The 23,347-nt window shown below is 34.4% G+C and overlaps 1 protein-coding gene across 4 annotated transcripts in view; it reads right to left on the bottom strand.

Annotated features, from left to right (window-relative positions):
- ELP4 (elongator acetyltransferase complex subunit 4) overlaps positions 1–23,347 on the bottom strand; it is a 252,914-nt gene that overhangs the window by 181,495 nt on the left and 48,072 nt on the right. For all 4 annotated transcript variants that reach the window (XR_013360053.1, XM_077863451.1, XM_077863449.1 and 1 more), the window contains exons 4-5: positions 10,692–10,823; positions 4,015–4,154 (exon numbers count right to left, since the gene is read on the bottom strand). Coding sequence is in view for 3 of the 4 variants with exons in the window: in XM_077863451.1 (XP_077719577.1) it covers positions 4,015–4,154; positions 10,692–10,823 (272 nt within the window). In the remaining variant the exon portion in view is untranslated. The remainder of the gene's footprint in view (positions 1–4,014; positions 4,155–10,691; positions 10,824–23,347) is intronic.

Here is a 23,347-nt window from a genome sequence, read left to right as displayed (position 1 = left end):
TGTAGACAAGACAATTATAGTGTAATGTGTTAAATGTTTGACAGAGTATGAGCAAAAGGAAGTAGGAATGTATGGGTGGTCATAACTATACTTTGTCTAGGAAAATATTACAGAAGGCTTATACAGATGTTACATTTAAATGGTAAACAGACTTGGCAAAATAAGAAAAAAGAATGACTTCTTAAATCTTAATATTCTTATCCTTTCTGTTGATTTTCTCCTAAAAAGATAACTAGTTCTTCCAGAATTCAGCTCATTCAACGTAATTAATACAAAACTTTTAGTTAATATAAGAAGCTACTAACCATTTTTAGGATATCCATGTAAAAATAAAATCCTGAATTTCAAAGAAACATATCAAAATGAACTCATTCTATTTACTACCAATTGTATGTAAACTCAATATTCAAGATCTGTTCTATTAAAAAAATAACATTTTATAATATAGTGGTTATATCAATTGGATTGGGTTCCTATAACAAAATGCCACAAACTGAGTGGTTTAAATAATAGGAATTAATTTTGTTGAAGTTCTGGTGACTACAAGTCTGGGATCAAGGTGCTAGCAGCTTTGGTATCTAGGTGATAATGCTCTTGTTGGGTTACAGATGATCACTTTGTTGCTATGTTGCTCATCTGGCCTTTCATGTACATGTGCTCAAGGAAAGAGAAGGAGCTGGATATCTTTACCTCTTTTTAAGAACACCAATCCTATCAGGCCAAGGTCCCACTTTCATGACCTCATCCAACTCCAATTATCTCCCAAGGGCCTCATTTTCAAATATCATCACATTGGGTTTCAACATATAAATCTGGGGTAGCGGGGAGCAGTGGGTAGAATCACAAACATTCCGTTTGTAACAGTAGGTTAAGCAGTATGTTGGTAGGTTTGTTAATAAATAAGGAAGCCCAAGACACTATCCCTACCCTGAAGATGAGCATTATCTTCCTGAGGAAAACAACTGTCCTTGTATACCCGTTAGCAAAGCTTAATTTAAAAAAATGCCAAATTAAAAAAATCTTAGATTATAGAATTATTCTCAAAATCAGTTTTCCTATCACTATTCTGTGACTCAGATTATCTGATTTAGGACAATGAAATATAACAAAACCATCTGGTAATATCAGAATTATATGGTTTTTATAGCCAGGCTTTCATTTGAAAGTTTAAATTATATGTACGACCATTTTCTATAGGCATACCAGTAAATAATTTTAAATTAGTTAATGCAATTTTAAATGACCTTCAGTTTTTCTTACCACAAAAAACTCTGTTTCAACAGTGCCTTTTAGAATATATGAAATTATATATTATATCCTCATATATGATACTGGGACACAGCTATATCCTCTAGTCTTCATTACAGGAAAAGTATAGACAACTAGTAAAGCTTAGCTTTATTGTTTTATAAATGAACCAGTAAAGTTCATTTTAGTGAAATGAGCACATGCTTTTCATAAATTAAATCTCACATGGTAAGTACTCATTTTCAAAATTAATTTAATTGCATGTTTAAAGTTTAATTACATTTAATTAAGCATTTAAGTTTTATATGAAATAAATGAATTATCAGTTAACTACTATGAAATGAAATATTGCCTTGATAATTAAAATCTATAAATTTTCCTATTCTGTGCAAAACTTCTAGTTCTCAAAAACATTCTGGAAAAAAATATGTATTTTAAAGTCTGTAGGAGTATATTCTTATAGCTGATCAAGGTGTAGTTTTTCCTGGCAGCTGGCTTCATGTGCTGTACAGTTACTACAGCAGCAAATGGAGGCACTCTGGCACAGAATAAAAAGCAGAGATTTTGAAGATTTGGGTTTGCGTCATAGACTTGGTCACTAACAGCCTAAGAGAGTGGGAAAGCTACTTAAGCATCTGTGACATCAAGTTCCTAAAAAATGGGAATAATATTACTTCTCTTGGAGGGTTGTGGGAGGATTAGATGAGATATCCCATGATCAAATGCCTGGAACAGTGCCTGACATGGAACAGGTATTCAAAATAAGTTAATTCCCTCCTTCTTTTAGTTGCTGAATGGATGAACAAAATCCTTGTACTTTGGTGCTTAAAAAAGTCTTACTCTTAAAGTATTTTATTAATTACAAAAATAACACCATATTTTTCATTTCCTTACATTATACTTAATGGACAATTTACATTTTTTATTTCCTTAAGGACTCCATAAATTGAAGCAATATAGCATTATTGCTAACACAGAATTCTGAGTCAGAAAGAACTGACTTTGAATTTGGGTTCCACTAGTTACTCTTTGAGAAATCAGGGAAAAGTTATTTCCCACACCATAAACGTATAGGTATACCTGGTTTAGTGAATGGAAGAACTAGTATAATCCATATAATCATTCAACTTTAACAAAATTCTAGTGATATGGGTAGGACAAATGTATTCCCCAACCCAATTTTTCACAGAAGGATATTTATTTTCACTAAATTTAAGGGAAATTAAGCTTAACAGCAGGATGGACTCAGTGTCAGAACTAAGATTTTAAAATTTCTTTTTCAGTACTCTTTCCTTCATAACATAGGAAGGTAAAGGCAAAGGACACCAATATCTCTTTTAAGCAGTAACGCAAAAAAGAAAGAGAAGGATCTGATTTAGGTTAATACCGGTTCTATCACGTAATAGTGAGCCTCAAACCAATAACTTCTGTGAATTTCAGTAACTTCTTCTGGAAAATGGGAATATATACTTTGTTAGGGTTCATACAAGGATTGCACTACTACTAACAAATGTAATACATAGAGGAATGACTGACACACACAAGAGTCATTCATTAATGGCTGCTAATACTAAGACAACATCAAAGCACCACTTCTGGTAAGTCTCAAGCCATAAAATGGAGAAACCATAATGAAGATTTTTTATTTTTTGAAACAGATTTAATAACAATAAATAGGATAGTTTTTTTTTTTTTTTTTTTTTTTTTAATAGGATAGTTTTCATTAAATTCTCAAGTCATATTCCTGGAAAGAGACTCTAGACTTGTGAGTCACTTCAGTTCACAACTTCTGGTCTATTAAATCTCCATGTAATAACTCATCTCACTTTGAAAATAATGGTTTTACAATATGAAAGAAAAGAGAAGCAACAACCTATTCCATGGATTACTTTCTTTGATTCAACTGCAGTAAGAACTGAAATTACATAGTCTTAACACTTTATAAAGTATTCAATGTCAAGGACTGTAATTTTCAGAGTTTTGCTTCAATAAAGGTAGCACTATAAACATGTTATGCTGGTTTAACATTTAAAACTCTTCATTGGGCCAGCCCAGGTGGCTCAGCGGTTTAGCACCGCCTTTGGCCCAGGGCGTGATCCTGGAGACCCGGGATCAAGTCCCGTGTTGGGCTCCCTGCGTGGAGCCAGCTTCTCCCTCTGCCTGTCTTTCTCTCTCTCTCATGAATTTAAAAAAAAAAAAAAAAGAAAAAAAAATCTTAAAAAGAAAAAAACAACTCTTCATTGCAAAACTCAAAAAAATCCTAAATTCTTCAAAGGCAACCTAAAAAAATATAAATTACTGTATTTACAGAATAACGAGAAATAGAAAGACTTAATAAATATTAGAAAATATACACTTGTTTACTTTCTGAAAGGACACTTAACTGAAAAACCAGTACTTCATACCATTTTCACTGCTATTATATTAATACGTAGTATTTAATTATCTATCTGCATTTAGGGCTAAAAGACCTTGATTTAAAAACTATTCCACATTTTCTTGACAATAAATCCAGCAGGTATTATAATTTTGGTATCCAGACTTTTTAAACAGCAAATTAAGAATAATAGCATATCCAACACTTACAGGAACAGAAAAAGAAAACCACATATAAAGACATAATATGAAGCATATGTACAATTAAGGTTATGTATTATATAGAAAACATTTATTAGAATATGTACCTTTAGTTATGTATTCTTTCAAAGGATGTGGTAAAGATGCACTCTGTTAACCTGTGGAATCAGAATTGGGTCATTAACTTACCATGGTTCTATATTAAGAGTTGGGGATAATTTTTCTGGAAAAAAAAATCCATGCCATTTTGAAGTCTCAATTAGTTCTTGTGGCATCCTTTTTGATAAATCATAATAGTGACCGAATCTTGAAGAAGATACTGGTCCAGGCTGTTAAGAAAAGCCATATTAGTTGTTTAAGAAAAACCATATTAGTTGTTTAAAAATTACTTTTTTTTTAACTACAATGTATCTGAAATACATTCAGCAAAATACTGATATATTTGTGCATTTTAATGCTGACAGGAAGAGCTGATATACACTGACTTAATAAGTTTCAAAAAGAGCATACTACAATTTTTATTATTTTCAGTGATACTAGAAATCAACCTTTTCCTCTCCCATGTTTCTTTGCTCTTGGTGGCTCCCTAAATTTGATAAGAACTTGAACACCTCTTTGCTTTTCTTACTGTATATACCTGCCTAAGCTAAAAAGAAATTAATATATATGTCTTAATTATTTTTAAAGTTTCCAGGTTTAAATGACAAATCAAATTTGGAATTGCTAAGAACTAATGAAAACTTAAGCCAATGAAATCACTGGTGAGGGGCCCAAAAGAAACTAGCTATTGATACTACATATTTGCATTTTCAGACTTAAAAATGCCTAACAACATCAGATTATAAAGTAACATAGAATAAAAACATTTAAGTCTGATAGAAACATTTTTCTCAGTCTGTGAGTTTGGCATTTATTTTCTAAGTAAAATGACTGTTCATCCCTTCATAAGATACTGTTTATTTTCATTAACGAAAGAGACCGATCAATCAGCTCAACCTGTTTTCAATACAAAGTATATACAAGTATGTTTCCCAAAACATGATTTATCTATTTACCAGGGCAGTATTAGCAAATAAATTAAGAGACATAAAGTACGTTTCTTAAAAATAGGGTAAAGTTTTTAAATGTAAAGTTATTAGTATAAAGCAATTTAAACAAGGTCTGTTCTTTGGCCTATAATCTATTCTTTATCCGGATTATAGTTCAGAATGTTTTTACTGCAATCTCTGCTAGAGCTCATCTTTTTATTGTGTAAGTCCAAGCCCCCTTAATGTTTTAGAAAGGCCTTGACTAACTGAACTTTGATCTGATGTCTTCATTGAGAAAAACACCAGGTTGCCCATTTCAGATGCAAATCCTCCTAAGGCCCAATAGAATTTAGTAAAGACAAGCAAAAAAGAAGAAACAAGAAGTTTCCAGGATCCTCTTTGAGAATCCTGGGGCACACTGGTGTCCTTAATCCACACTGCTCCATGGATTAAGGTAGGTGATAACCTTTCCTGATTCAAAAGAATAAGCAGAGTGCCTACAAACTGGGTGGAGACTAGGATTTGGTAATAATAAAACACCATGCAATAAAAGCTTGGTCTATGTCAGAAGCCTCTGAAAAGGCCTCAATGTACCACATTCCCAGGCCTAGTAGGGAAGCTTGCAAAAGCCTACCTGAATCAAATAAGCATGAATAATCTATTTTAGCAGACTGGCCATGGGGAGAGAGAAAGAAAGAGAGACTTTTCGCTTCTTTTAAGTTTGAGTTAATAAATTTATTAGTGCACTGAAGGTTCTTGAAGTCTTGGGCACTCAGAGAAATATGCTAAATTGCCAAGAAGCAAAGTATGCTTTTTAAGTTGCCGTCTCTATTAATGTTTCTAATTATAATATTAATGTGATAGAAATCTCAGATTTGGGATGAATCAAGGCAGAAAATTGATTTCATGCTGTGACAGTTTACATATAGAACACATAATTTATTAAAATGTAAGAATAAATTTGGAAGCTTTTATTACAATTAATATTTTTAGAAATTAAGATTAGATACATCAACTAAAATATTCACAAGGTAGATAGAAATTATAAATTTTATTGATGATAGAAAATCTCTAATCCTTAAATAAAAATGAAAATGAAAAATAAATATAGCCTTACAGGAAGAAACAATTTTCTAAGGTTTTTTTTCTACCCAAGACACAAAGCATTAGCATATAATCAGATTTTTTAAAATAGTATGAAATCTTTTGAGGCTTAGAATTGTAAAACAAAGACTTCAAATATTTCCTCTGAAAAAAGAAAACTAAATGCTTTAAATCTGATAATAATCCTTGGAAAAATATCAACTCTACAAAAAAGATGCATTAAAAATAATATCATCAATAACTCATCAGTTTTATTACTCTGTTTGATAAGAACATGTTGCTTTAGTTTTACATTATGAAAACTTCTGTTTCACAGACACACACTAACCTTTACCTCTGTCAACTGTGGAATGGAGAATAATGGAATGGTTCAGTAAAAATTTACTATGATAAGGGAAAATTAACTCTCATGGGGGGCCAGAAGTAGCACAGAGCAATAAAACAATACCATCCCTCACCTCCAATATATTAGAAAGAAACAAAACTTTCAGACAAAAGCTGCACTACAAATAGTCTAAATAAGACATTTCTTATTATTGTTATCATTTCTTGTTTCTCAATATGGCATAATAGAAAGCAAGAATCCAAATAGTTAACTAACTACTTTGAGCCTCAGTTCAATTACCAATAATAACTATTTTATTAGGCTGTTGTGAGAATCTAATGCAATACTGGCAATGAATATTTTGTAATTGTAAAGAACTACATAAATGATATTAATTATTATTGTTGTGTCATGATTCACTAGAGAATCATTAGATCTATCACTTTCCTTTGTAATTACATTACCTCCTTCAAAACATGGCATTTGTTGTCACCTGCAATATGCACACATCTATCACAGGACTATTATGGCTGAACCACTAAGAAAGAAAACCAAAGTGTAATAAGGATTTAATATAATAAAGATCTAATACACTAATACATGAAGTGCTGGAGCCATTGTAGGCTTTGGTAATAGAACTACGTAATACTGAAGAAATTAGGTCTCAGTATATGCTGTAAGGAAATAGAATAGGGTGAAAGGGAATAAGAGTCTTCTCTTCCTGGGGTAAAAAGGGAATAGGACTTGATGACTGGATAAGTGAAAAAGGGCATATCCACCTAAGAGAATCAAAATCACAGGACAAGGGAAGGGGGGCTTTTTAAAACTACACACCCTTCCAACTGGAAGTAGCACCGCTTTATACTTTACTGAACTACTGTTACTGATTCAGTGTGCATACTCATCCTTTTCTGCATTTCCTAAGTGGGAATGTGACTACACTCTTAGGAACTGATGGCAACTTATATTAAAAGGTATCTCTGATAAATGACACAGCTAGTTTTGGACTACTTGTTTAATATTTATTCATAATAGTTTTAACTATATTTTATCCCAGGTAAAACTCAGAAAACCTAGAGTTTTGTTGTTTTTAAACTAATAATGGCAAGGTAAAATCTAGATTTATAAAGTAGATGACGGTTGATCACCACACTCTATCAGTCTTGGCAAATCCTTATATATAAAATTTCTGTTACAGGCAAATATACATGCTGGTGACATTTCAAAGAAAAGCAAAAGAAGTCAGAAGATTCTATTTTGTAAACTTGACAGAACTCATTTATAAATACTAATAAACTTAAGTTTGACCATTGACGGTAAATTCAAATAAGCTATTTTTATTCTACTTGCATTAATTAATGCAACTTAGCTCAGGTTTGCATTTAATTCATAGAATATATAATTCATTCACTCATGTATCCAACAAATAGCTATGGAGCGCCCACTATATGCCAGTAAAACAAGATATTCAAAGTCCCTTTCTTTTATTGAGCTCACAGTCCAGCAGGAGGACACAGATGATACTATCTGTTAGGTGATGATAAATGCCCTAAAGAAAAATAAGACAGTGAAAGGAGATGAGAGAGAGAGCGGTTTTATTTTATAGAGACGAAGAAAAGAATACTTTCCTCATAAAGTGGTATTTTACTGGAGAACTCAAGAAAACGGCAGACTAAGTCATCTGGGAAAGATCATTGTAACAAGAGGACAATTTTTAAAACTGTAAACTTTGAAAACTGATCACAGGGTTTATGTGTTAATATGTGGCCATTAAGAAGTTTAATTTCATAGATAAAACATATTCTAAAGCGAAGAGAGGAATAAGGACTACTCACTTATATGTAAAGGGGGCAAGAATTATTTGTAATTATAAAGAAACAATGTAAGAAACAAAGAACTTTTGCCCCAACTTTAAACAGATTTTGTAACAAGCAGTTAAAAATAAAAGGCTTAAAGTTTCAGTTATTTGAATCTTCAGCGACAATTTGATATGAAGAATGTTAGTGATCAATGAAAAACCAAAACAGCTGAGATTAGAATGAAAATAAATGCAAGATTCAAGTGATTTATATAACCTACAATTGGACTGGCATATTGCCTCTCCAAAAAAGCTAAATTTAAGAGCTTTTGTTCATTATTGACTCTTGAAGAACATACCAGTAGAAAAATGAGAATATAGTCACTCTTTACAAAAGCGTCACCATTAAGCCCAGGAATTTAAATGAAACTACTGGCTCAAGACATGAAGGAAGTTCTTTGCCATTAGGGCTCTCAAGTGCTAGTCCTACATTCCTTGTCTGTTTTAATCTCTATCACTCTGCTCACATTTTCCTAAGCAGAATAACTACATTTATTCTGGCCTCTTATACCCAGTTCTCAATCACATCCAAGTGACGCAATGCCTGCAACAAGTGTCTGCACAGATCATCCCTCTATTTTTTAATGCATATGTATAGTATTCTACTGTACACCAATACTGTAATTTTTTTAACCAAATGCTTATTTCCAATCTTCTGTTATGAAAAATACGCTATATAAATAGCTCATATACTCATTTTACATGAGTAAATATATTCATAATGTAAATCTCCACAAGATCAAAAGGTATGTGTTTTTTTTATTCCGAAGTATAGTACCAAAATAATGTTAGAAGTACTTTAAAATACATTTTTGAGTGCTATGGATACAAAAATAAGAAACTAGATAATTATGTATGGAAAGCTATCAGAGTGGTAATATTTGCACTTGGAGAAGGTGGAGTTGGTGAAAAAGAAAGTGAAAAGCATTACCAGTAGAAATATAAGCAATTTACAAAGAGCAACTCTCATAGGATTGGTGAATATAGTGGGTTTTTTTTAAGATTTTATTTATTTATTCACGAGACACACAGACACAGAGGCACAGACACAGGCAGAGGGAGAAGCAGGCGCCATGCAGGGAGTCCGACATGGGAATCAATCCTGGGACTCTAGGAAAACACCCTGGGCTGAAGAAGTGCTAAACCACTGAGCCACCTGGGCTGCCCTGAATACAGTGTTTTTTATTTACACAGGAGACTTAAAGGTAGGCTTGGATTAGATTGTGTAGATGTTATACACAGTCTGGACAAGTTTGTATTTCATACTGCAAGTTTATAGTAGCAAACAGGTTTCAACTCCTATGCTAACTCTAATATATTTTCTGGTAGTGACCACCCAGAACATGACAGAGAATTCTAAGGCATTGTCTAGGCTTGGCAGAGGGTTCTAGGATTGACAGTCTGGCATGCAGTTAGACGGAGGCAGTGGAAACAGTATACCAAATTAGGCATTTGCAGTTAAGAAATGTTATAAACATATTTCTGGGGATCCCTGGGTGGTGCAGTGGTTTGGCGCCTGCCTTTGGCCCAGGGCGCGATCCTGGAGACCCGGGATGGAGTCCCACATCGGGCTCCCGGTGCATGGAGCCTGCTTCTCCCTCTGCCTGTGTCTCTGCCTCTCTCTCTCTCTATCTGTGACTATCATAAATAAATAAAAATAAAAAAAAACATATTTCTGCCCTTGGGGAAGGTAACAGTGATGTAGAAGACAGAAGGGTAGACTATGGGTATTGTGTCTTATTCAGATTAGAATTTCTTTCTTTTCTACCAGTATGATGTCTGGTAGACATTAAAGTATTCTGAAAAATGAATAAATAAACAATCAAATGAAGGAGCTAATAAACAAACAGAGCCTTCACCAGGAGCAGAGCGCATAAGCTTTCATGGGTAGGGATCCCTGGGTGGCGCAGCGGTTTGGCGCCTGCCTTTGGCCCAGGGCGCGATCCTGGAGACCCAGGATCGAATCCCACATCGGGCTCCCGGTGCATGGAGCCTGCTTCCCCCTCTGCCTATGTCTCTGCCTCTCTCTCTCTCTCTCTGTGACTATCATAAATAAATAAAAATTAAAAAAAAAAAAAAAAAAGCTTTCATGGGTAAATTTACTGACATCTGTATTCTCAGAAATTTTCCTTTCACTTCCTGTCTCTTAGTCTATCCTTGATAGATGAGGTTAAAATATAGTGATACAAAATGTACAGGAATAAAAACAGTAATTCTAAAGAAAAACCACTTATGCTGAATATTTATAGGTAACCAAGATGGATAAAAATAGCTTACTGAGTTCACTTACTCTGGCTTGCAACCGTAGAATAAAAGATTCCATATGGAGATTATGGAAGAAATGAAATCTATTTTGGTAAAAAATTTTTTGCCATAATTTTATTTTTTAAGAAATGTCATCTTGGTAAAATACAAATAAAAATCTAGTTATTTAAATAAGCATATATACATTGTAGTGCATTTAAGAAATAACAGGTATACCACAAAAGATTCTATAAAATGAAAACAAATACATTTGCAAATTTTAGAAATAGTTTGAATGTTGACTTGCCTCCATCTTGGGTAATAACTGGTAACGCCAAGCTATTTTCATCTTAATATTAGATTCTGGTGTTTTATGATTGCCTACATCTTCATCAAAATCTTTTTTACAATTATCATCAAGTAATGGTGCAGGAAGTTCCTAAGAAAACAGAATGATACATTACTGAGCATCTGTGATTAAAAAATGTAACAATTTTCTTAAATCATAATATTAGCAATACTAGAACTTTCCAATGCCTTGATGCCTTAAAATTGATTCAATCATATAGTCATAACAGTATGGCTATTTCTAAAACAGAGGAAAATGATATATATACTATTGTGAAATATTTTTAGCAATAAACAAGAATTTAAAGAAAATATTCAAATTTTTATACTATGAAAAAGCAAATGTTATTGCAAGTATGATCTTTTATACACACACACACACACACACACACACACACACTAAAAGCAAAGCCTGGAATTAACATTTATGTATTACATGTAATTATTGTTGTCTGCTGCAAGGTAAAAATAAAGCATGTGTGCAATCTGTTTACTAGTTTGTAATAACTAGAATTCAAAAAACTCATTCACCTAAATAATCAGTGAAGTAACAACAATAAGACATTTATTTTGCCCTTACCAAATGTTAGTTTTTTTACCTGTATGCTTATGTCTCTTCTTTTAACAATGAAAATAGAACTTAAAATTTCATTAAGAGACACCGAAGTCCAATTTTACCTTTTCTGCTTTGGAAGCTGACCCAGGGAGTAGCTATTAAAAACATATGGAAAACATTTGTGTGTGTGTGTGTGTGTGTGTGTGTGTGTGTGTGAAGAGGAACTACAGAAACAATGCAAAGAAAAAGTACCTAAGTTTTTTGGAGAAGGAAAGCACATACAGTAGTTTTATTACATATTATTTTTATATTAGCAAAAATCATAACGATAATGTGGGGTGCTGAATTAGTAAACATAATCTTGTGCTAGGACATAAATTAGTCTAAACTGTAGCTTTTACTTTGCAAAATCAAATTTATTTATGTTTAGAATCATGTCAACTAATCAGCTGGAAAAACACATTAACCATCACGTATTTTAGTTATCTACTAAAACCAAAGAACCATACTTTAATTTATACACATTAGAAACTAGCTATACCATTTAAACTCTGACTCCATCCCACCACAAAGCATTATTATCTTACAAAATTTTATAATATTATCTTAGAAAATAAAAAATAACTTATTTTTTCAATGGAAATAAATATTTGTGAGGCATGTAGTACAATATGCATAGTGGTTATGAGTTTGAATTCTATATCCAGATTGTTTAGGTCCACATCTTAACTTTACACACTAAAAGCTATGTCTGTGATTACCCTGATCACTACTGGACCTCTATGCCTCTATTCATCATCTGAAATATAAAGATATCAGTATTTATTTCATTGAGTTTTTGTAAGGAATAAAGAAGTAAAATATGTGAAATGCAAAGAATGGTGGTTGCTGCATATTAAGTACTTAATAAACAATTATAAGAATTAAGTCAAATAATTGCCTTAATCAATACTCAGAGCCACATATTTTGAGTTGACAATAGTAGGCAATGTATTGATTGTTGAATCATTATATTCTATACTTAAAATATAACATTGCATATTAATTATATTTGAATTAAAAAAAAAGAAGAAATATTCCCAGTGCAGAATGCAGAAAACAGGAACCCAACAGTCTTTCTGAGTTAAAGAGACCAAGCTAGGAGTTCAAGAAGGCCATGAGGCAAAATACAGGGGAAGAGAGGAGCACAGAGAGAGCTCCAGAGGTCTGTAAAGGCAACTCTTGAATACTGATCAGCATATGGACATAAGGAAACTACCCAAAACTGGTGAAAGAACCACTCAAAAAGAGCAAGGTGAGCAATTTCTGAAGTTCACTTAGAACCAAAAAAGTCCATGGTCTCACCAACCAGATGGAGAAACCTTATAATTCATGAGGCATTAAGTAGCGAGGGGAAATCAGCCCTAGGAAAAAAGCTGCTCTGATTCCACCTGATGAAGCTGGCCTAAAAAAGCAAGCCTCAAAGTGATCAAACTGTTTCCAAGTAACTTTACTGAATCCCAGAAATGAACTCAAGAATGTTTGCAAGAATGTAAAATATCTAGCACTCCACATGTTAAAATTCGCAATATCTGGAACCAATAAAAAAATGACCAGGCATGAAAAGGAAAAAGAGAATATGACCCCATAATAAGGGGATGCAAAAAAAAAAAAAAAAAAAAAAAAAAAAAAGGGGGATGCAACAATGATACAAATATAGTTAGACTAAGACAAAAATCAACTAAATTATAGTCCATGTGTTCAATAAAAATTGAGCATAAAGAGATAGGAAAGATCTATTTTTTATTTTGTTTTGTTTTTAAGATTTTATTTATTTATTCATGAGACACGGCAGGAGAGAGAGAGAGTGAGAGAGTGAAAGAGAGAGAGGCAGAGACATAGGCAGAGGGAGAAGAACACACTTCTTGTGGGAATTGATCCTGGGACTCTAGGATCATGCCCTGGGCCGAAGGCAGGAGCTAAACCCCTGAGCCACCCAGGGATCCCAAGATCTATTTTTTAAAAGACCCAAATAAACCTCTAGTGATGAACACTTCAACATCTGAGATTTTAAAAACATACTGGACAGAAGGAACAGCAGATTAGACATGGCAGGAAAAAAGATTAATGAACTGTAAGACATAGCAATAGAAATTATTTAGAAATTACAACAAAGGTATAAAATTTAAAAAAATTATAAAATCAAACTCCCCACAATAATCATTAAGTAAACAATATTCCCAGCATAAACTTATGCATATATCTGGACATGCTAGACAAAATACTTCCATAAAAATAGCAGGTATTAAAATACTATTAATATTTGAAAAATTAACACTTTATAAAACAAAAATGAAGTTGAAAGAATTATTGAACTGATGATTCTTTACTTTGAGAGATATTACTTCCTGACAGATTCTCTCCAAAGATTATAAATGTGATTATGAAGCACATTAAGATGTTGGAGTCGCTATGTTCCTTTTTACATGTTTTAGTTTTCAACGAAATCAGTTTCTTTTTTTCTCTCTCCCATAAAAAATGAGGAAACTAGCATGTAGCACTTTCTCCCAGCCCCAAGTTTATTTTTTTCGCCTATAATTTTTATGCTGTCAAGGTTTATAGAGTTGCATTCTTGTCTGCAGCCAGATACAGAGTCGTTTAGCTTAGAGTTTTGTTGAAATTGATTCACCATGGGTGCTTTTACCACAGTTCCATAATTCTTGAGTTTTATTTAAAAAATTGATACCTGTGTTCATTTAACAGTGCCAGGAAGGTACCAGGGGTGAAGCAGTAAGCAAAATAAACCAAGTCTCTGCTTTTAGGGAGGTACATTCTTCTAGAATGGGTAGTGATATGAACTTGAAGAAAAAAGAGGAAAAAAAATACAGACTAATGGGATATGTACTTTACATTGCATAGTCAATCAAACACTCTGTCAGGAAGTAAATAGATGGATCTTATTTTCAAATACTTTTTTATTGAACCAGTACTTTGGTTGTATATATTTCATAACATTTTTACTAGTTTAGAACTAGGTAGATACTGCTATTGTACTGTCATTGGACAAGGAATGATGCTGTGAGTCTGAAGCCTTCCACTCTTGTAGGTGCCTTGCTTTTTCCTGCCTGAATGCCTGAATAATGCTTCCTTGATCTTTAATAACTTAAAAAGGCTGTATCTATTGCTTTGCATTACACTGGATGTCCTTTTAAGTTGAAGATCTCAATTTCAAATAAATTGTTTTTGTGTCTGATACTTAATATTACGTTTCTGTTCTATACTGAACTAGAATATATCCTTATTTATGTAAATATCAGATGTATCATAGACAGTTGTAAAACATCATACAGTAAACAATTTAAATGTAAGATGAATAAATGTTTTCCCATTTTCTAGACCGGGTTTGACTAATAGAAATTTCAGTGATGTTGAAAACATTCTATATCTGCCCTGTCCAATACAGTAGCTAGTAGATACTTAAATTTATTAAATAAAATATTTTCCACATTATTATTATATTCTCACTGTTTTAATCTCATTTCTCTAAATACACTGTAACTATTGTGAGCCTGTTTAATATTGGGTGATATTATTTAAATCAATTCATATTTTTAATTCTGCAATTATCCTTTTTAACTACTTCTCATGTTTTTTTTTTTTTCAAGATTTTATTTATTTATTCATGAGAGACACAAAGAAAGAGAGAGAGAGAGAGAGAGAGGCAGAGACACAGGCAGAGGGAGAAGCGGGCTCCATGCAGGGAGCCTGATGTGGGATTTGATCCCAGGGCTCCAGAATCAGGCCCTGGGCTGAAGGGGGCACTAAACCACTGAGCCACCCGGGCTGCCCTACTTCTCGTGTTTTTATTTTTATCTATCTATCTATCTATCTATCTATCTATCTATCTATCTATTTATTTATTTTTTAAAAGATTTTATTTATTTATTCATAGAGACACACACAAACACACAGAGGCAGAGGCAGAAGCAGGCTCCATGCAGGGAACCCGATATGGGACTCGATCCCGGGACTCCAGAATCACACCCCGGGCTGCAGGCGGCGCTAAACCACTGCGCCTCTGGGGCTACCCTACTTCTCATGTTTTTAAAATTTTATTCTTGTGATATTTTATTGAACTCCTGCTCTTGTTTTTGAACTCAAGTTCTGATTAAACTCTTCTATAAATCTCTTATGAAGGAATTTTCTTCTGTTCTTGGGTTATATTTTCTTCCAGACTGAGTTTTTCCCTCTAGCTAAAGTTTGAGGGTCAAGTATCATGCTATTCACCTATATTTCTGTACCTTCGTGTTACGAGAGCTAAGGCAAAATTAAATGCCATCTTCTTCTTCTTTATTTTTTTAAATGCCAGTTTCTTTAGAAGACCTAGACTCTTGGGACGCCTGGGTGGCTCAGCGGTTGAGTGTCTGCCTTCGGCTCGGGGTGTGATCTTAGAGTCCTGGGATTGAGTTCAGCATCACGCCCCCTGAGTGAAGCCTGTTTCTCCCTCTGCCTGTGTCTCTGCCTCTCTACCTCTCTGTGTCTCTCAAGAATAAATAAATGAAATCTTAAAAAAAAAAAAAGACCTAGACTCTTTACTTTCTTATGAGATTTCATAAAATGTTAACTTCCTGTGTTTACATTAATTGGCTCAGTAAGTATTTTATTCTTGTTTAGGGAATGATATATTATTAGGTTTCAGATTATATAACCAAATCAATGTTGCTTTCTGAAACATTTGCTTTAGTTTGAGACCATCAGCCCTAATTATGTTTTTAAGGTTACGATAATTCTTTGGTTTCTGGATGTAAGGATGAAGTATATTTTTATTTATTTGAGAGAGAGTGCACGGGGGTAGGGTAAGAGGGAGAGACAAAGAATCCCAAGCAGACTCTGTGCAGAGTGTGGAGCCTAAATTGGCCCAATCTCAGAATCCCGAGATCACGACCTGAGCTGAAATCAAGAGTTAGATGTTTGACTGACTGAGCCACACAGACATTTCTCATCAATATTTTTTGTCTTGTGGGGAAAAGGATAAAATCTGTGTAATGTTAAAACAAAGTTTGGTGATTCTGATATTCTTAACTTTTTCCCCTGCTCCACAGCCTTATCCTCAGGGTGAAGAACCACTAATTTTATTTCTGAAATGAGGAAATAAACAAAAATTTAAATAAGATACTAGAAAATAAGATACTAGAAACTGAATTTATATTATACCTTGCAAAATCTATTTTAGACATATAATTGTCTAAAATTTACTTTTCCTCAATTATCTTTTTCTGCATTAAAATACTAGGTATCAATTAAAACATCTGAATTAGTTTTGTTATCAGTTTTTAAACAATTTTTTAACTTTTTATTTTTATTTATTTTTATTTTTATTTTTTTTTAATTTTTTTTATTTATTTATGATAGGCACACAGTGAGAGAGAGAGAGGCAGAGACACAGGCAGAGGGAGAAGCAGGCTCCATGCACCGGGAGCCCGACGTGGGATTCGATCCCGGGTCTCCAGGATCGCGCCCTGGGCCAAAGGCAGGCGCCAAACCGCTGCGCCACACAGGGATCCCGAACTTTTTATTTTTAAATTTTTTCTTAAGTAGGCTCCATGCCAGTGTGGAGCCCAACACAGGGCTTGAACTCATGACTGTGAGATCAAGACCTGAGCTGAGATCAAGAGATGGACATTCAACCAACTAAGCCACCGAGGTGCCCTTGTTAACCAGTTATTAAAACATAGAATTATTTACAAAATCATTGGTCTACAATTATATTCCTCAATACAGTAGCTCCGATCCATATGTGGCTATTTAAATTTAAGTTTTTATTAATTAAAATTATGCAAAATGATAAATTCAGTGTCTTAATTGCCATATTGTTCAATAGCCACACGCAGGTGGTACAGGTAGAAGACATTTATAACATCACATAAAATTTTATTGATTAGTGCAGGTCTAGAAAATAGGAAAATGTATTTATTCATTTAACAATTTAAACTGTTTACTATGTAACTGTCAATGACACACTTTACAGTTACATCAACTAGGATTTTAAAGAAGCATCACAACTTATTTCAAATTAAAACCAGGAGATTATTTTTCAGTATCTAAAAAAGTTGTATGCCTCCCTGTCCTTTTGCACTCTCCTTTATATCAACAACAACAAAAAATTTAGCACTATTTTTTCAACTTATAAAAAGCATACCATAGAGGGATGAGTTAAATAGGTGATGGAGATTAATGAGTATGCTTGTTGTGATGATCACTGGCTGATGTATGGAAGTGCTGAAACACTATATTGATACACCTGAAATTAATATACTCCTCTAATGTTAACTAACTGGAATTAAAATAAAAACTTTAAAGAAAAGGATCCCTGGGTGGTGCAGCAGTTTGGCGCCTGCCTTTGGCCCAGGGTGCGATCCTGGAGACCCGGGATCGAATCCCACGTCAGGCTCCCGGTGCATGGAGCCTGCTTCTCCCTCTGTCTATGTCTCCGCCTCTCTCTCTCTCTCTCTGTGTGACTATCATAAAAAAAAAAAAAAAAAACTTTAAAGAAAGAAACCTCTCTTCACCATAAAAAAAAAAGTACCCAACTACCCTGTAAAAATCAATATTTACTGGACAGCAATTGATTTTATTTTTTATTTATTTTTAAAGATTTTATTTATTTATTCATGAGAGACACACAGAGAGAGGCAGAGACATAGGCAGAGGAAGAAGCAGGCTCAGAGGGGAGTTTGAGGGGCACTTGATCCCAGGACCCTGGGATTATGACCTGAGCCAAAGGCAGATGCTCAACCAATGAGCTACCCAGGTGTCCCCATTGATTTAATTGATTTTAAAACTGGTAAATCTTCCTTACTCTTGGAAGTTTAGGTTGTTTGCAGTCTGAGAATCCTATGATAAACATTGTTGTTTATAACATAAGGCCTTTGCATCTCTAATTATTATTTTTTCTATGGGATATATAAAACACATAGAAAAAATAAAGAATAGTAAAATAAACATGAAGACCATAGTTTCTACCACATGGCTTTAATAAACTCTAACAACTGGTATAGTTGCAGAAAAGCTGTCATTTCAGCAAGCAAGGAGCAACACTCTTGTATCAAAGTAGGAGGACTGGTTGAAAATCTTTAAAAAGAAAAATAAGACCTCTCAAATCCCCTATTTTCCACTAAGAACCAGGATACTACTCCTCCCCAACTGTGAAAGAGAAACTGAGAGATCAAATAAGACAAACTTTGGAAGTAGGAACATGATAGAGGGCAGAGGTGAGGCATCATGTTGAAGACAGGGTAACTTAGTGAAAGTCCTCATACAAAAGAGTGAGATGCCCCCAGCACCCCCAACACATGCACATAGGTGGTTCCCACTGCTGGACTCTTACAAGGCCAGAAGCCGTCCTTAAGAAGAACAGGAAGGAGATTAAAGGAGTCCTCCCTTGAGAAACTGACAGAATTTAGGGAAAAGGCCTTTAGAGAGATATCACTAGATAAACTTATAGTAAACCTAAGAGACCACAAGTTATATGCCCCCCAAAATAGTACTTCCAACTAGCCTTCTAGCCCCTCACTCTTCCATATTAAAAGATAGTCAAGAATTATCAGATATTTTATTTATTATTTATTGATGATTGATTTTTAAAAAGATTTTATTTATCTATTCATGAGACACACAGAGAGAGAGAGAGAGAGAGAGAGAGAGAGAGGCAGAGACACAGGGAAGGAGGGAGAAGCAGGCTCCCTGCAAGGAGCCTGATATGGGACTTGATCCTGGGATTCCAGGATCAGGCCTTGGGCCAAAGGCAGACACTCAACCACTGAGACACCCAGGCGTCCCTATCACATATTTTAAAAAGCATCTAATATGGAATTCAAGGACCAAGGCAAATGAGCAGGAAGCAGAAACAATGCCAGAAATGAATAAAAACTTCAAAAAGAATAAAAAGTAATATATATATGAGATGGTGTATAAAAAACAAAACACTTCAGGGCAGCCCTGGTGGCTCAGTGGTTTAGTGCCACCTTCAGCCCAGGGCATGATCCTGGAAACCCAGGATCGAGTCCCACATCAGGTTCCCTGCATGCTTGCTTCTCCCTCTGCCTGTGTCTGTGCCTCTCTCTCTCTCTCTCTCTCGAATAAATAAATAAAAACCTTTTAAAATAAATAAATAAATAAATAAAATAAAACACTTCAGTAAAAGGAAACAGTGAGAAAAAAACCTACGAGTTTCTAGAAATTAAAAATGTAATAGGAGATTACATTTCAGTAAACACGATTATTAAGACAATTTTAAAAGATGAAGACTGGAGCATAAAGGTTAAATTGTTGAGGATCACAAAGTTAGTAAATGACAGAACAAGGACTTGTAATGGACAGTCTTACTCTATCACTGTCTTTATCTCTCTCTCTTTTTAAAGGTTTATTTTAGAGAGTAAGAGAGAGAGAGAGAGTGGGTGCTCGACTGTGGGGGAGGGGTAAGGGAAGAGAGAGAGAGAAAGAGAATCCTTAAGTAGACTCACTGCTGACCATGGAGCCTGACATGGGGCTCAATCCCAGGACCCTGAGATTATGACCTGAGCTTAAATCAAGAGTCTCAGCTGCTTAACTGAATTACCTAGGCACCTCTATCACTCAGTGTCTTAACCATTATGCTATATAACCTCTTAAAAAGATAGAAAATGAGACAGAAAATAAAATATTTAGAGAAAGTGCACAAGGTTGACACCATAAAAGGATTTCTTAGAGAAACAGAGGCAGTAGGGGAAAATATCCAAGAAATAATCTAAGAGAAATATCCAGAAATGAAAGATGGGAGATACAGATTTAAAATCCTGAGTATTAAAAAAAAATAAAAAAATAAAAAAAATAAAAATAAAAATAAAAAAAATAAAATAAAATCCTGAGTATTTAAACTATGAATGAAAATAGACATACATCAAAGCATATAATTCTGACACTTCAGAACAAGAAGGAAAAAGGAAAATACCTGAGAGTGTCCAGGATCTAGACTTTTCAGAGGGAAAGTTATTTTAAGCCTACTATTCTGTATTTAACCAAACTAATGTTAAATTTGAGAGTAAAATTAAGACAATTTCAGATATGCAAAGTTTAAAATCTCTACCACCTTACACCTCTCTCTTCATTCACTCTCAAGTCACTAGAAGATGTACTCCACCATCAGCAAAGTCAGAGCAGTTGTTAGGATGATGAAGGAAAGTAACAGAGTAACAACCATGTAGGTCTGTCTAGAGACCAAGCAGTCCAGTTGGAATAGAAGGATCTTGGACTCTAGGGAGAGGATGACTTTTTTTTTTTTTTTTAAGATTTTATTTATTTATTCATGAGAGAGAGAGAGGCAGAGATACAGGCAGAGGGAGAAGCAGGCTCCATGCAGACAGCCCAATATGGGACTTGATCCTGGGACTCCAGGATGATGCCCTGGGCCAAAGGCAGGTGCTAAACCATTGAGCCACCCAGGCGTCCTGGGAGAGGATGATTAAACCCAGTAAGAGTCATCTACAAGCCAAGAAGAGTCTTCCCCAGGAACAAAATTGGCTAGTACCTTGATCTTGTACTTCCCAGCCTCCAGAATTGTAAGAAAATAAATTTCAACAGTTTAAGTCACCCAGCCTACGGTGTTCTGTTATGGTAGCCCAAGCATAATAAGACAGATTTTAGTACAAAAAATATGGAGTTCTATTTTAAAAAATACCTAAAAATGTTCAAGTAGCTTTGAAATTGGGTAATGGGTAGAGGCCGAAAGAGTTCTGAGATGCATGTTAGGAATACGGATTTTTTTTTTAAAGATTTTATTTATTTATTCATGAGAGACACAGAGAGAGAGAGACAGAGACACATGCAGAAGGAGAAGCAGGCTCCTTGCAGGGATCCTGATGTGGGACTCTGGGATCACAACTTGAGCCAAAGGCAGACGCTCAACCACGGAACCACCCAGGTGTCCCAGGAATATGGATGTTAAAGCAGATTCCAGTAAGTCTTCAATGGAAATAAGAAACATATTTGAAACTGGAGGACAGTCACTCCTTGTTATAAAGTGGCAAACAATTTAGTTGAACTGTGTTCTAGTATTCTGTGGAAGGAATGACTTGTGAGAAACTGAGTATTTAGCTGAGAAGTTTTCTAAACAAAGCTTTGAAGGTGTGACTTGGTTCCTTTTGACTGCTTATAGTAAAATGCAAAAGGAGAGAGATGAATTAAAGATTTTATTTATTTATTTGACAGAGACAGAGAGCACAGCAGGGGGAATGTCAGGGAGATGGAGAAGCAGTCTCCCCGCTAAGCAGGGAGCCCGATGCAGGGCTCGATCCCAGGACCCTGGAATCATGACCTGAGCCAAAGGCAGACAGTCTCTTAACTGACTGAGCCCCCAGGCACCCCAAGAGAGATAAATTAAACATGGAATTGTTAAGCAAAAAGAATCAGTACTTGAAGATTTGGAAAATTCTCCAGCCTATAATATATTGCAAAAAATGAAAAAGTTTATACAGAAGAGAACACTGATGGTATGGCTGAACAACCATTTGATAAAGAAATCTTGGGTGTGACTCAAGGACTTATTAACTCACAGACTTATTGTCTCAGCAGAAGCCAGGAATAGAGAGATTATATCGGCAGAGACACTGCCAGTCTGAACTATAGGAAACAGACAAAGCAGGATGAAATTAAGGAAGGCAGCTGAACTTTTGGATATTACAGATTTGACCACTGAACAATTTGGCTGAAACTGAACAATATGAGCTATCCTGCAAAAAACTATCCTTTGAACTTTATTTCATATTATTATCTTATAAAGTGGACAATGTGTGCTTACTCGGGAAGTCCTGAGATTTCTACCTCCAAGTTTTTAGGACTGCTTGTTTCCTTTGCTTAAAGTGGTAACTTGGATATCTGGATATCCAGTAAAATTTATTTGATAGAAAGGAAAGTATAATTTATCTTAGTGGTGGTTACAAATTAACTTGTTAGAAACAAAAATTTATTTAAAATAACATAAAACAGGGGGCACCTGGGTGGCTCAGTGGTTGAGCGTCTGCTTTGGGCTCAGGTCATGATCCTGGGTCCTGGGATCAAGTCCCACATCAGATTCCCTGCAAGGAGCCTGCTTCTCCCTCTGCCTATGTCTCTGCCTCTCTGTGTCTCTCATGAATAAATAAACAAAAATCTTTAAAAAATAACATAAAATGAACAAAAGGAAATAAGTTCATAACAACATAGAGAGGGGATGATGTGAGCAAGCCACAGATCAATGAATTTAAAGATAGCAACAAAAACTATCAAAAACAAAGGACAGAGGGAAAAAGTAACTGGGAAAGAAAAAGAACAATTCTAGCCAACTTTTTCATATAAACTGATACGCTGAATTTAAAATTTATATGGAAACGCAAAAACTTCCAATTATAAAATAAATAAGTCCTGGAGATGTAATGTACAGCACGGTGACTAGAGTTAAGAGTACTGTATTGCGAGGACACCTGGCTGGTTCAGTTGGAAGAGCGTGTACCTCTTGATCAAAGGGCTGTGAGTTTGAATCACATATTGGTGGAAGAGATTATTTAAATAAAACTTAAAAAATACTGTATTGTATATTTGAAGATTGCTAAGAGAGTACATCTTAAAATTCTCATAAGAAAATATTGTAATAAGTGAGGTGATGGATGTTAGCTAAACTTATAGCAATCATTTTGCATTATATACATATCTCAAATCATTATTTTGTACACATATGAAACTATTACAATGTTATATGTCAAGATTATATTAATAAAAATGAGAGAAAAAAAGAAATGCTGGTAAGGCATTAAAAAGGCAGAACAAGAGCATGAAGGGCTAAACATGAAGAAAAGGAAGGAACTAAAAATGTGTTATGATACTGAGGAACTGAGGGAATGTTAAGAAATGATTTCTTCCCTCTTCCAGAAGTTCAGTTTAGTGACATAAGATGGCATTTCCTTTTCAAAGGGTCCAATTATATGAATAGTAAAATATTTCATTTTAAATTTTAAATGATGTATTTCAACTTGTAACAAAACTTATGAATAGAGTATTGAAGATTGAGT

Source organism: Canis aureus, chromosome 21, assembly GCF_053574225.1.
Source record: "Canis aureus isolate CA01 chromosome 21, VMU_Caureus_v.1.0, whole genome shotgun sequence".
NCBI classification, from domain to species: domain Eukaryota; kingdom Metazoa; phylum Chordata; class Mammalia; order Carnivora; family Canidae; genus Canis; species Canis aureus.
Note: the sequence above shows the minus strand (reverse complement) of the source record. Positions and strands in the feature narration are given on the sequence as shown.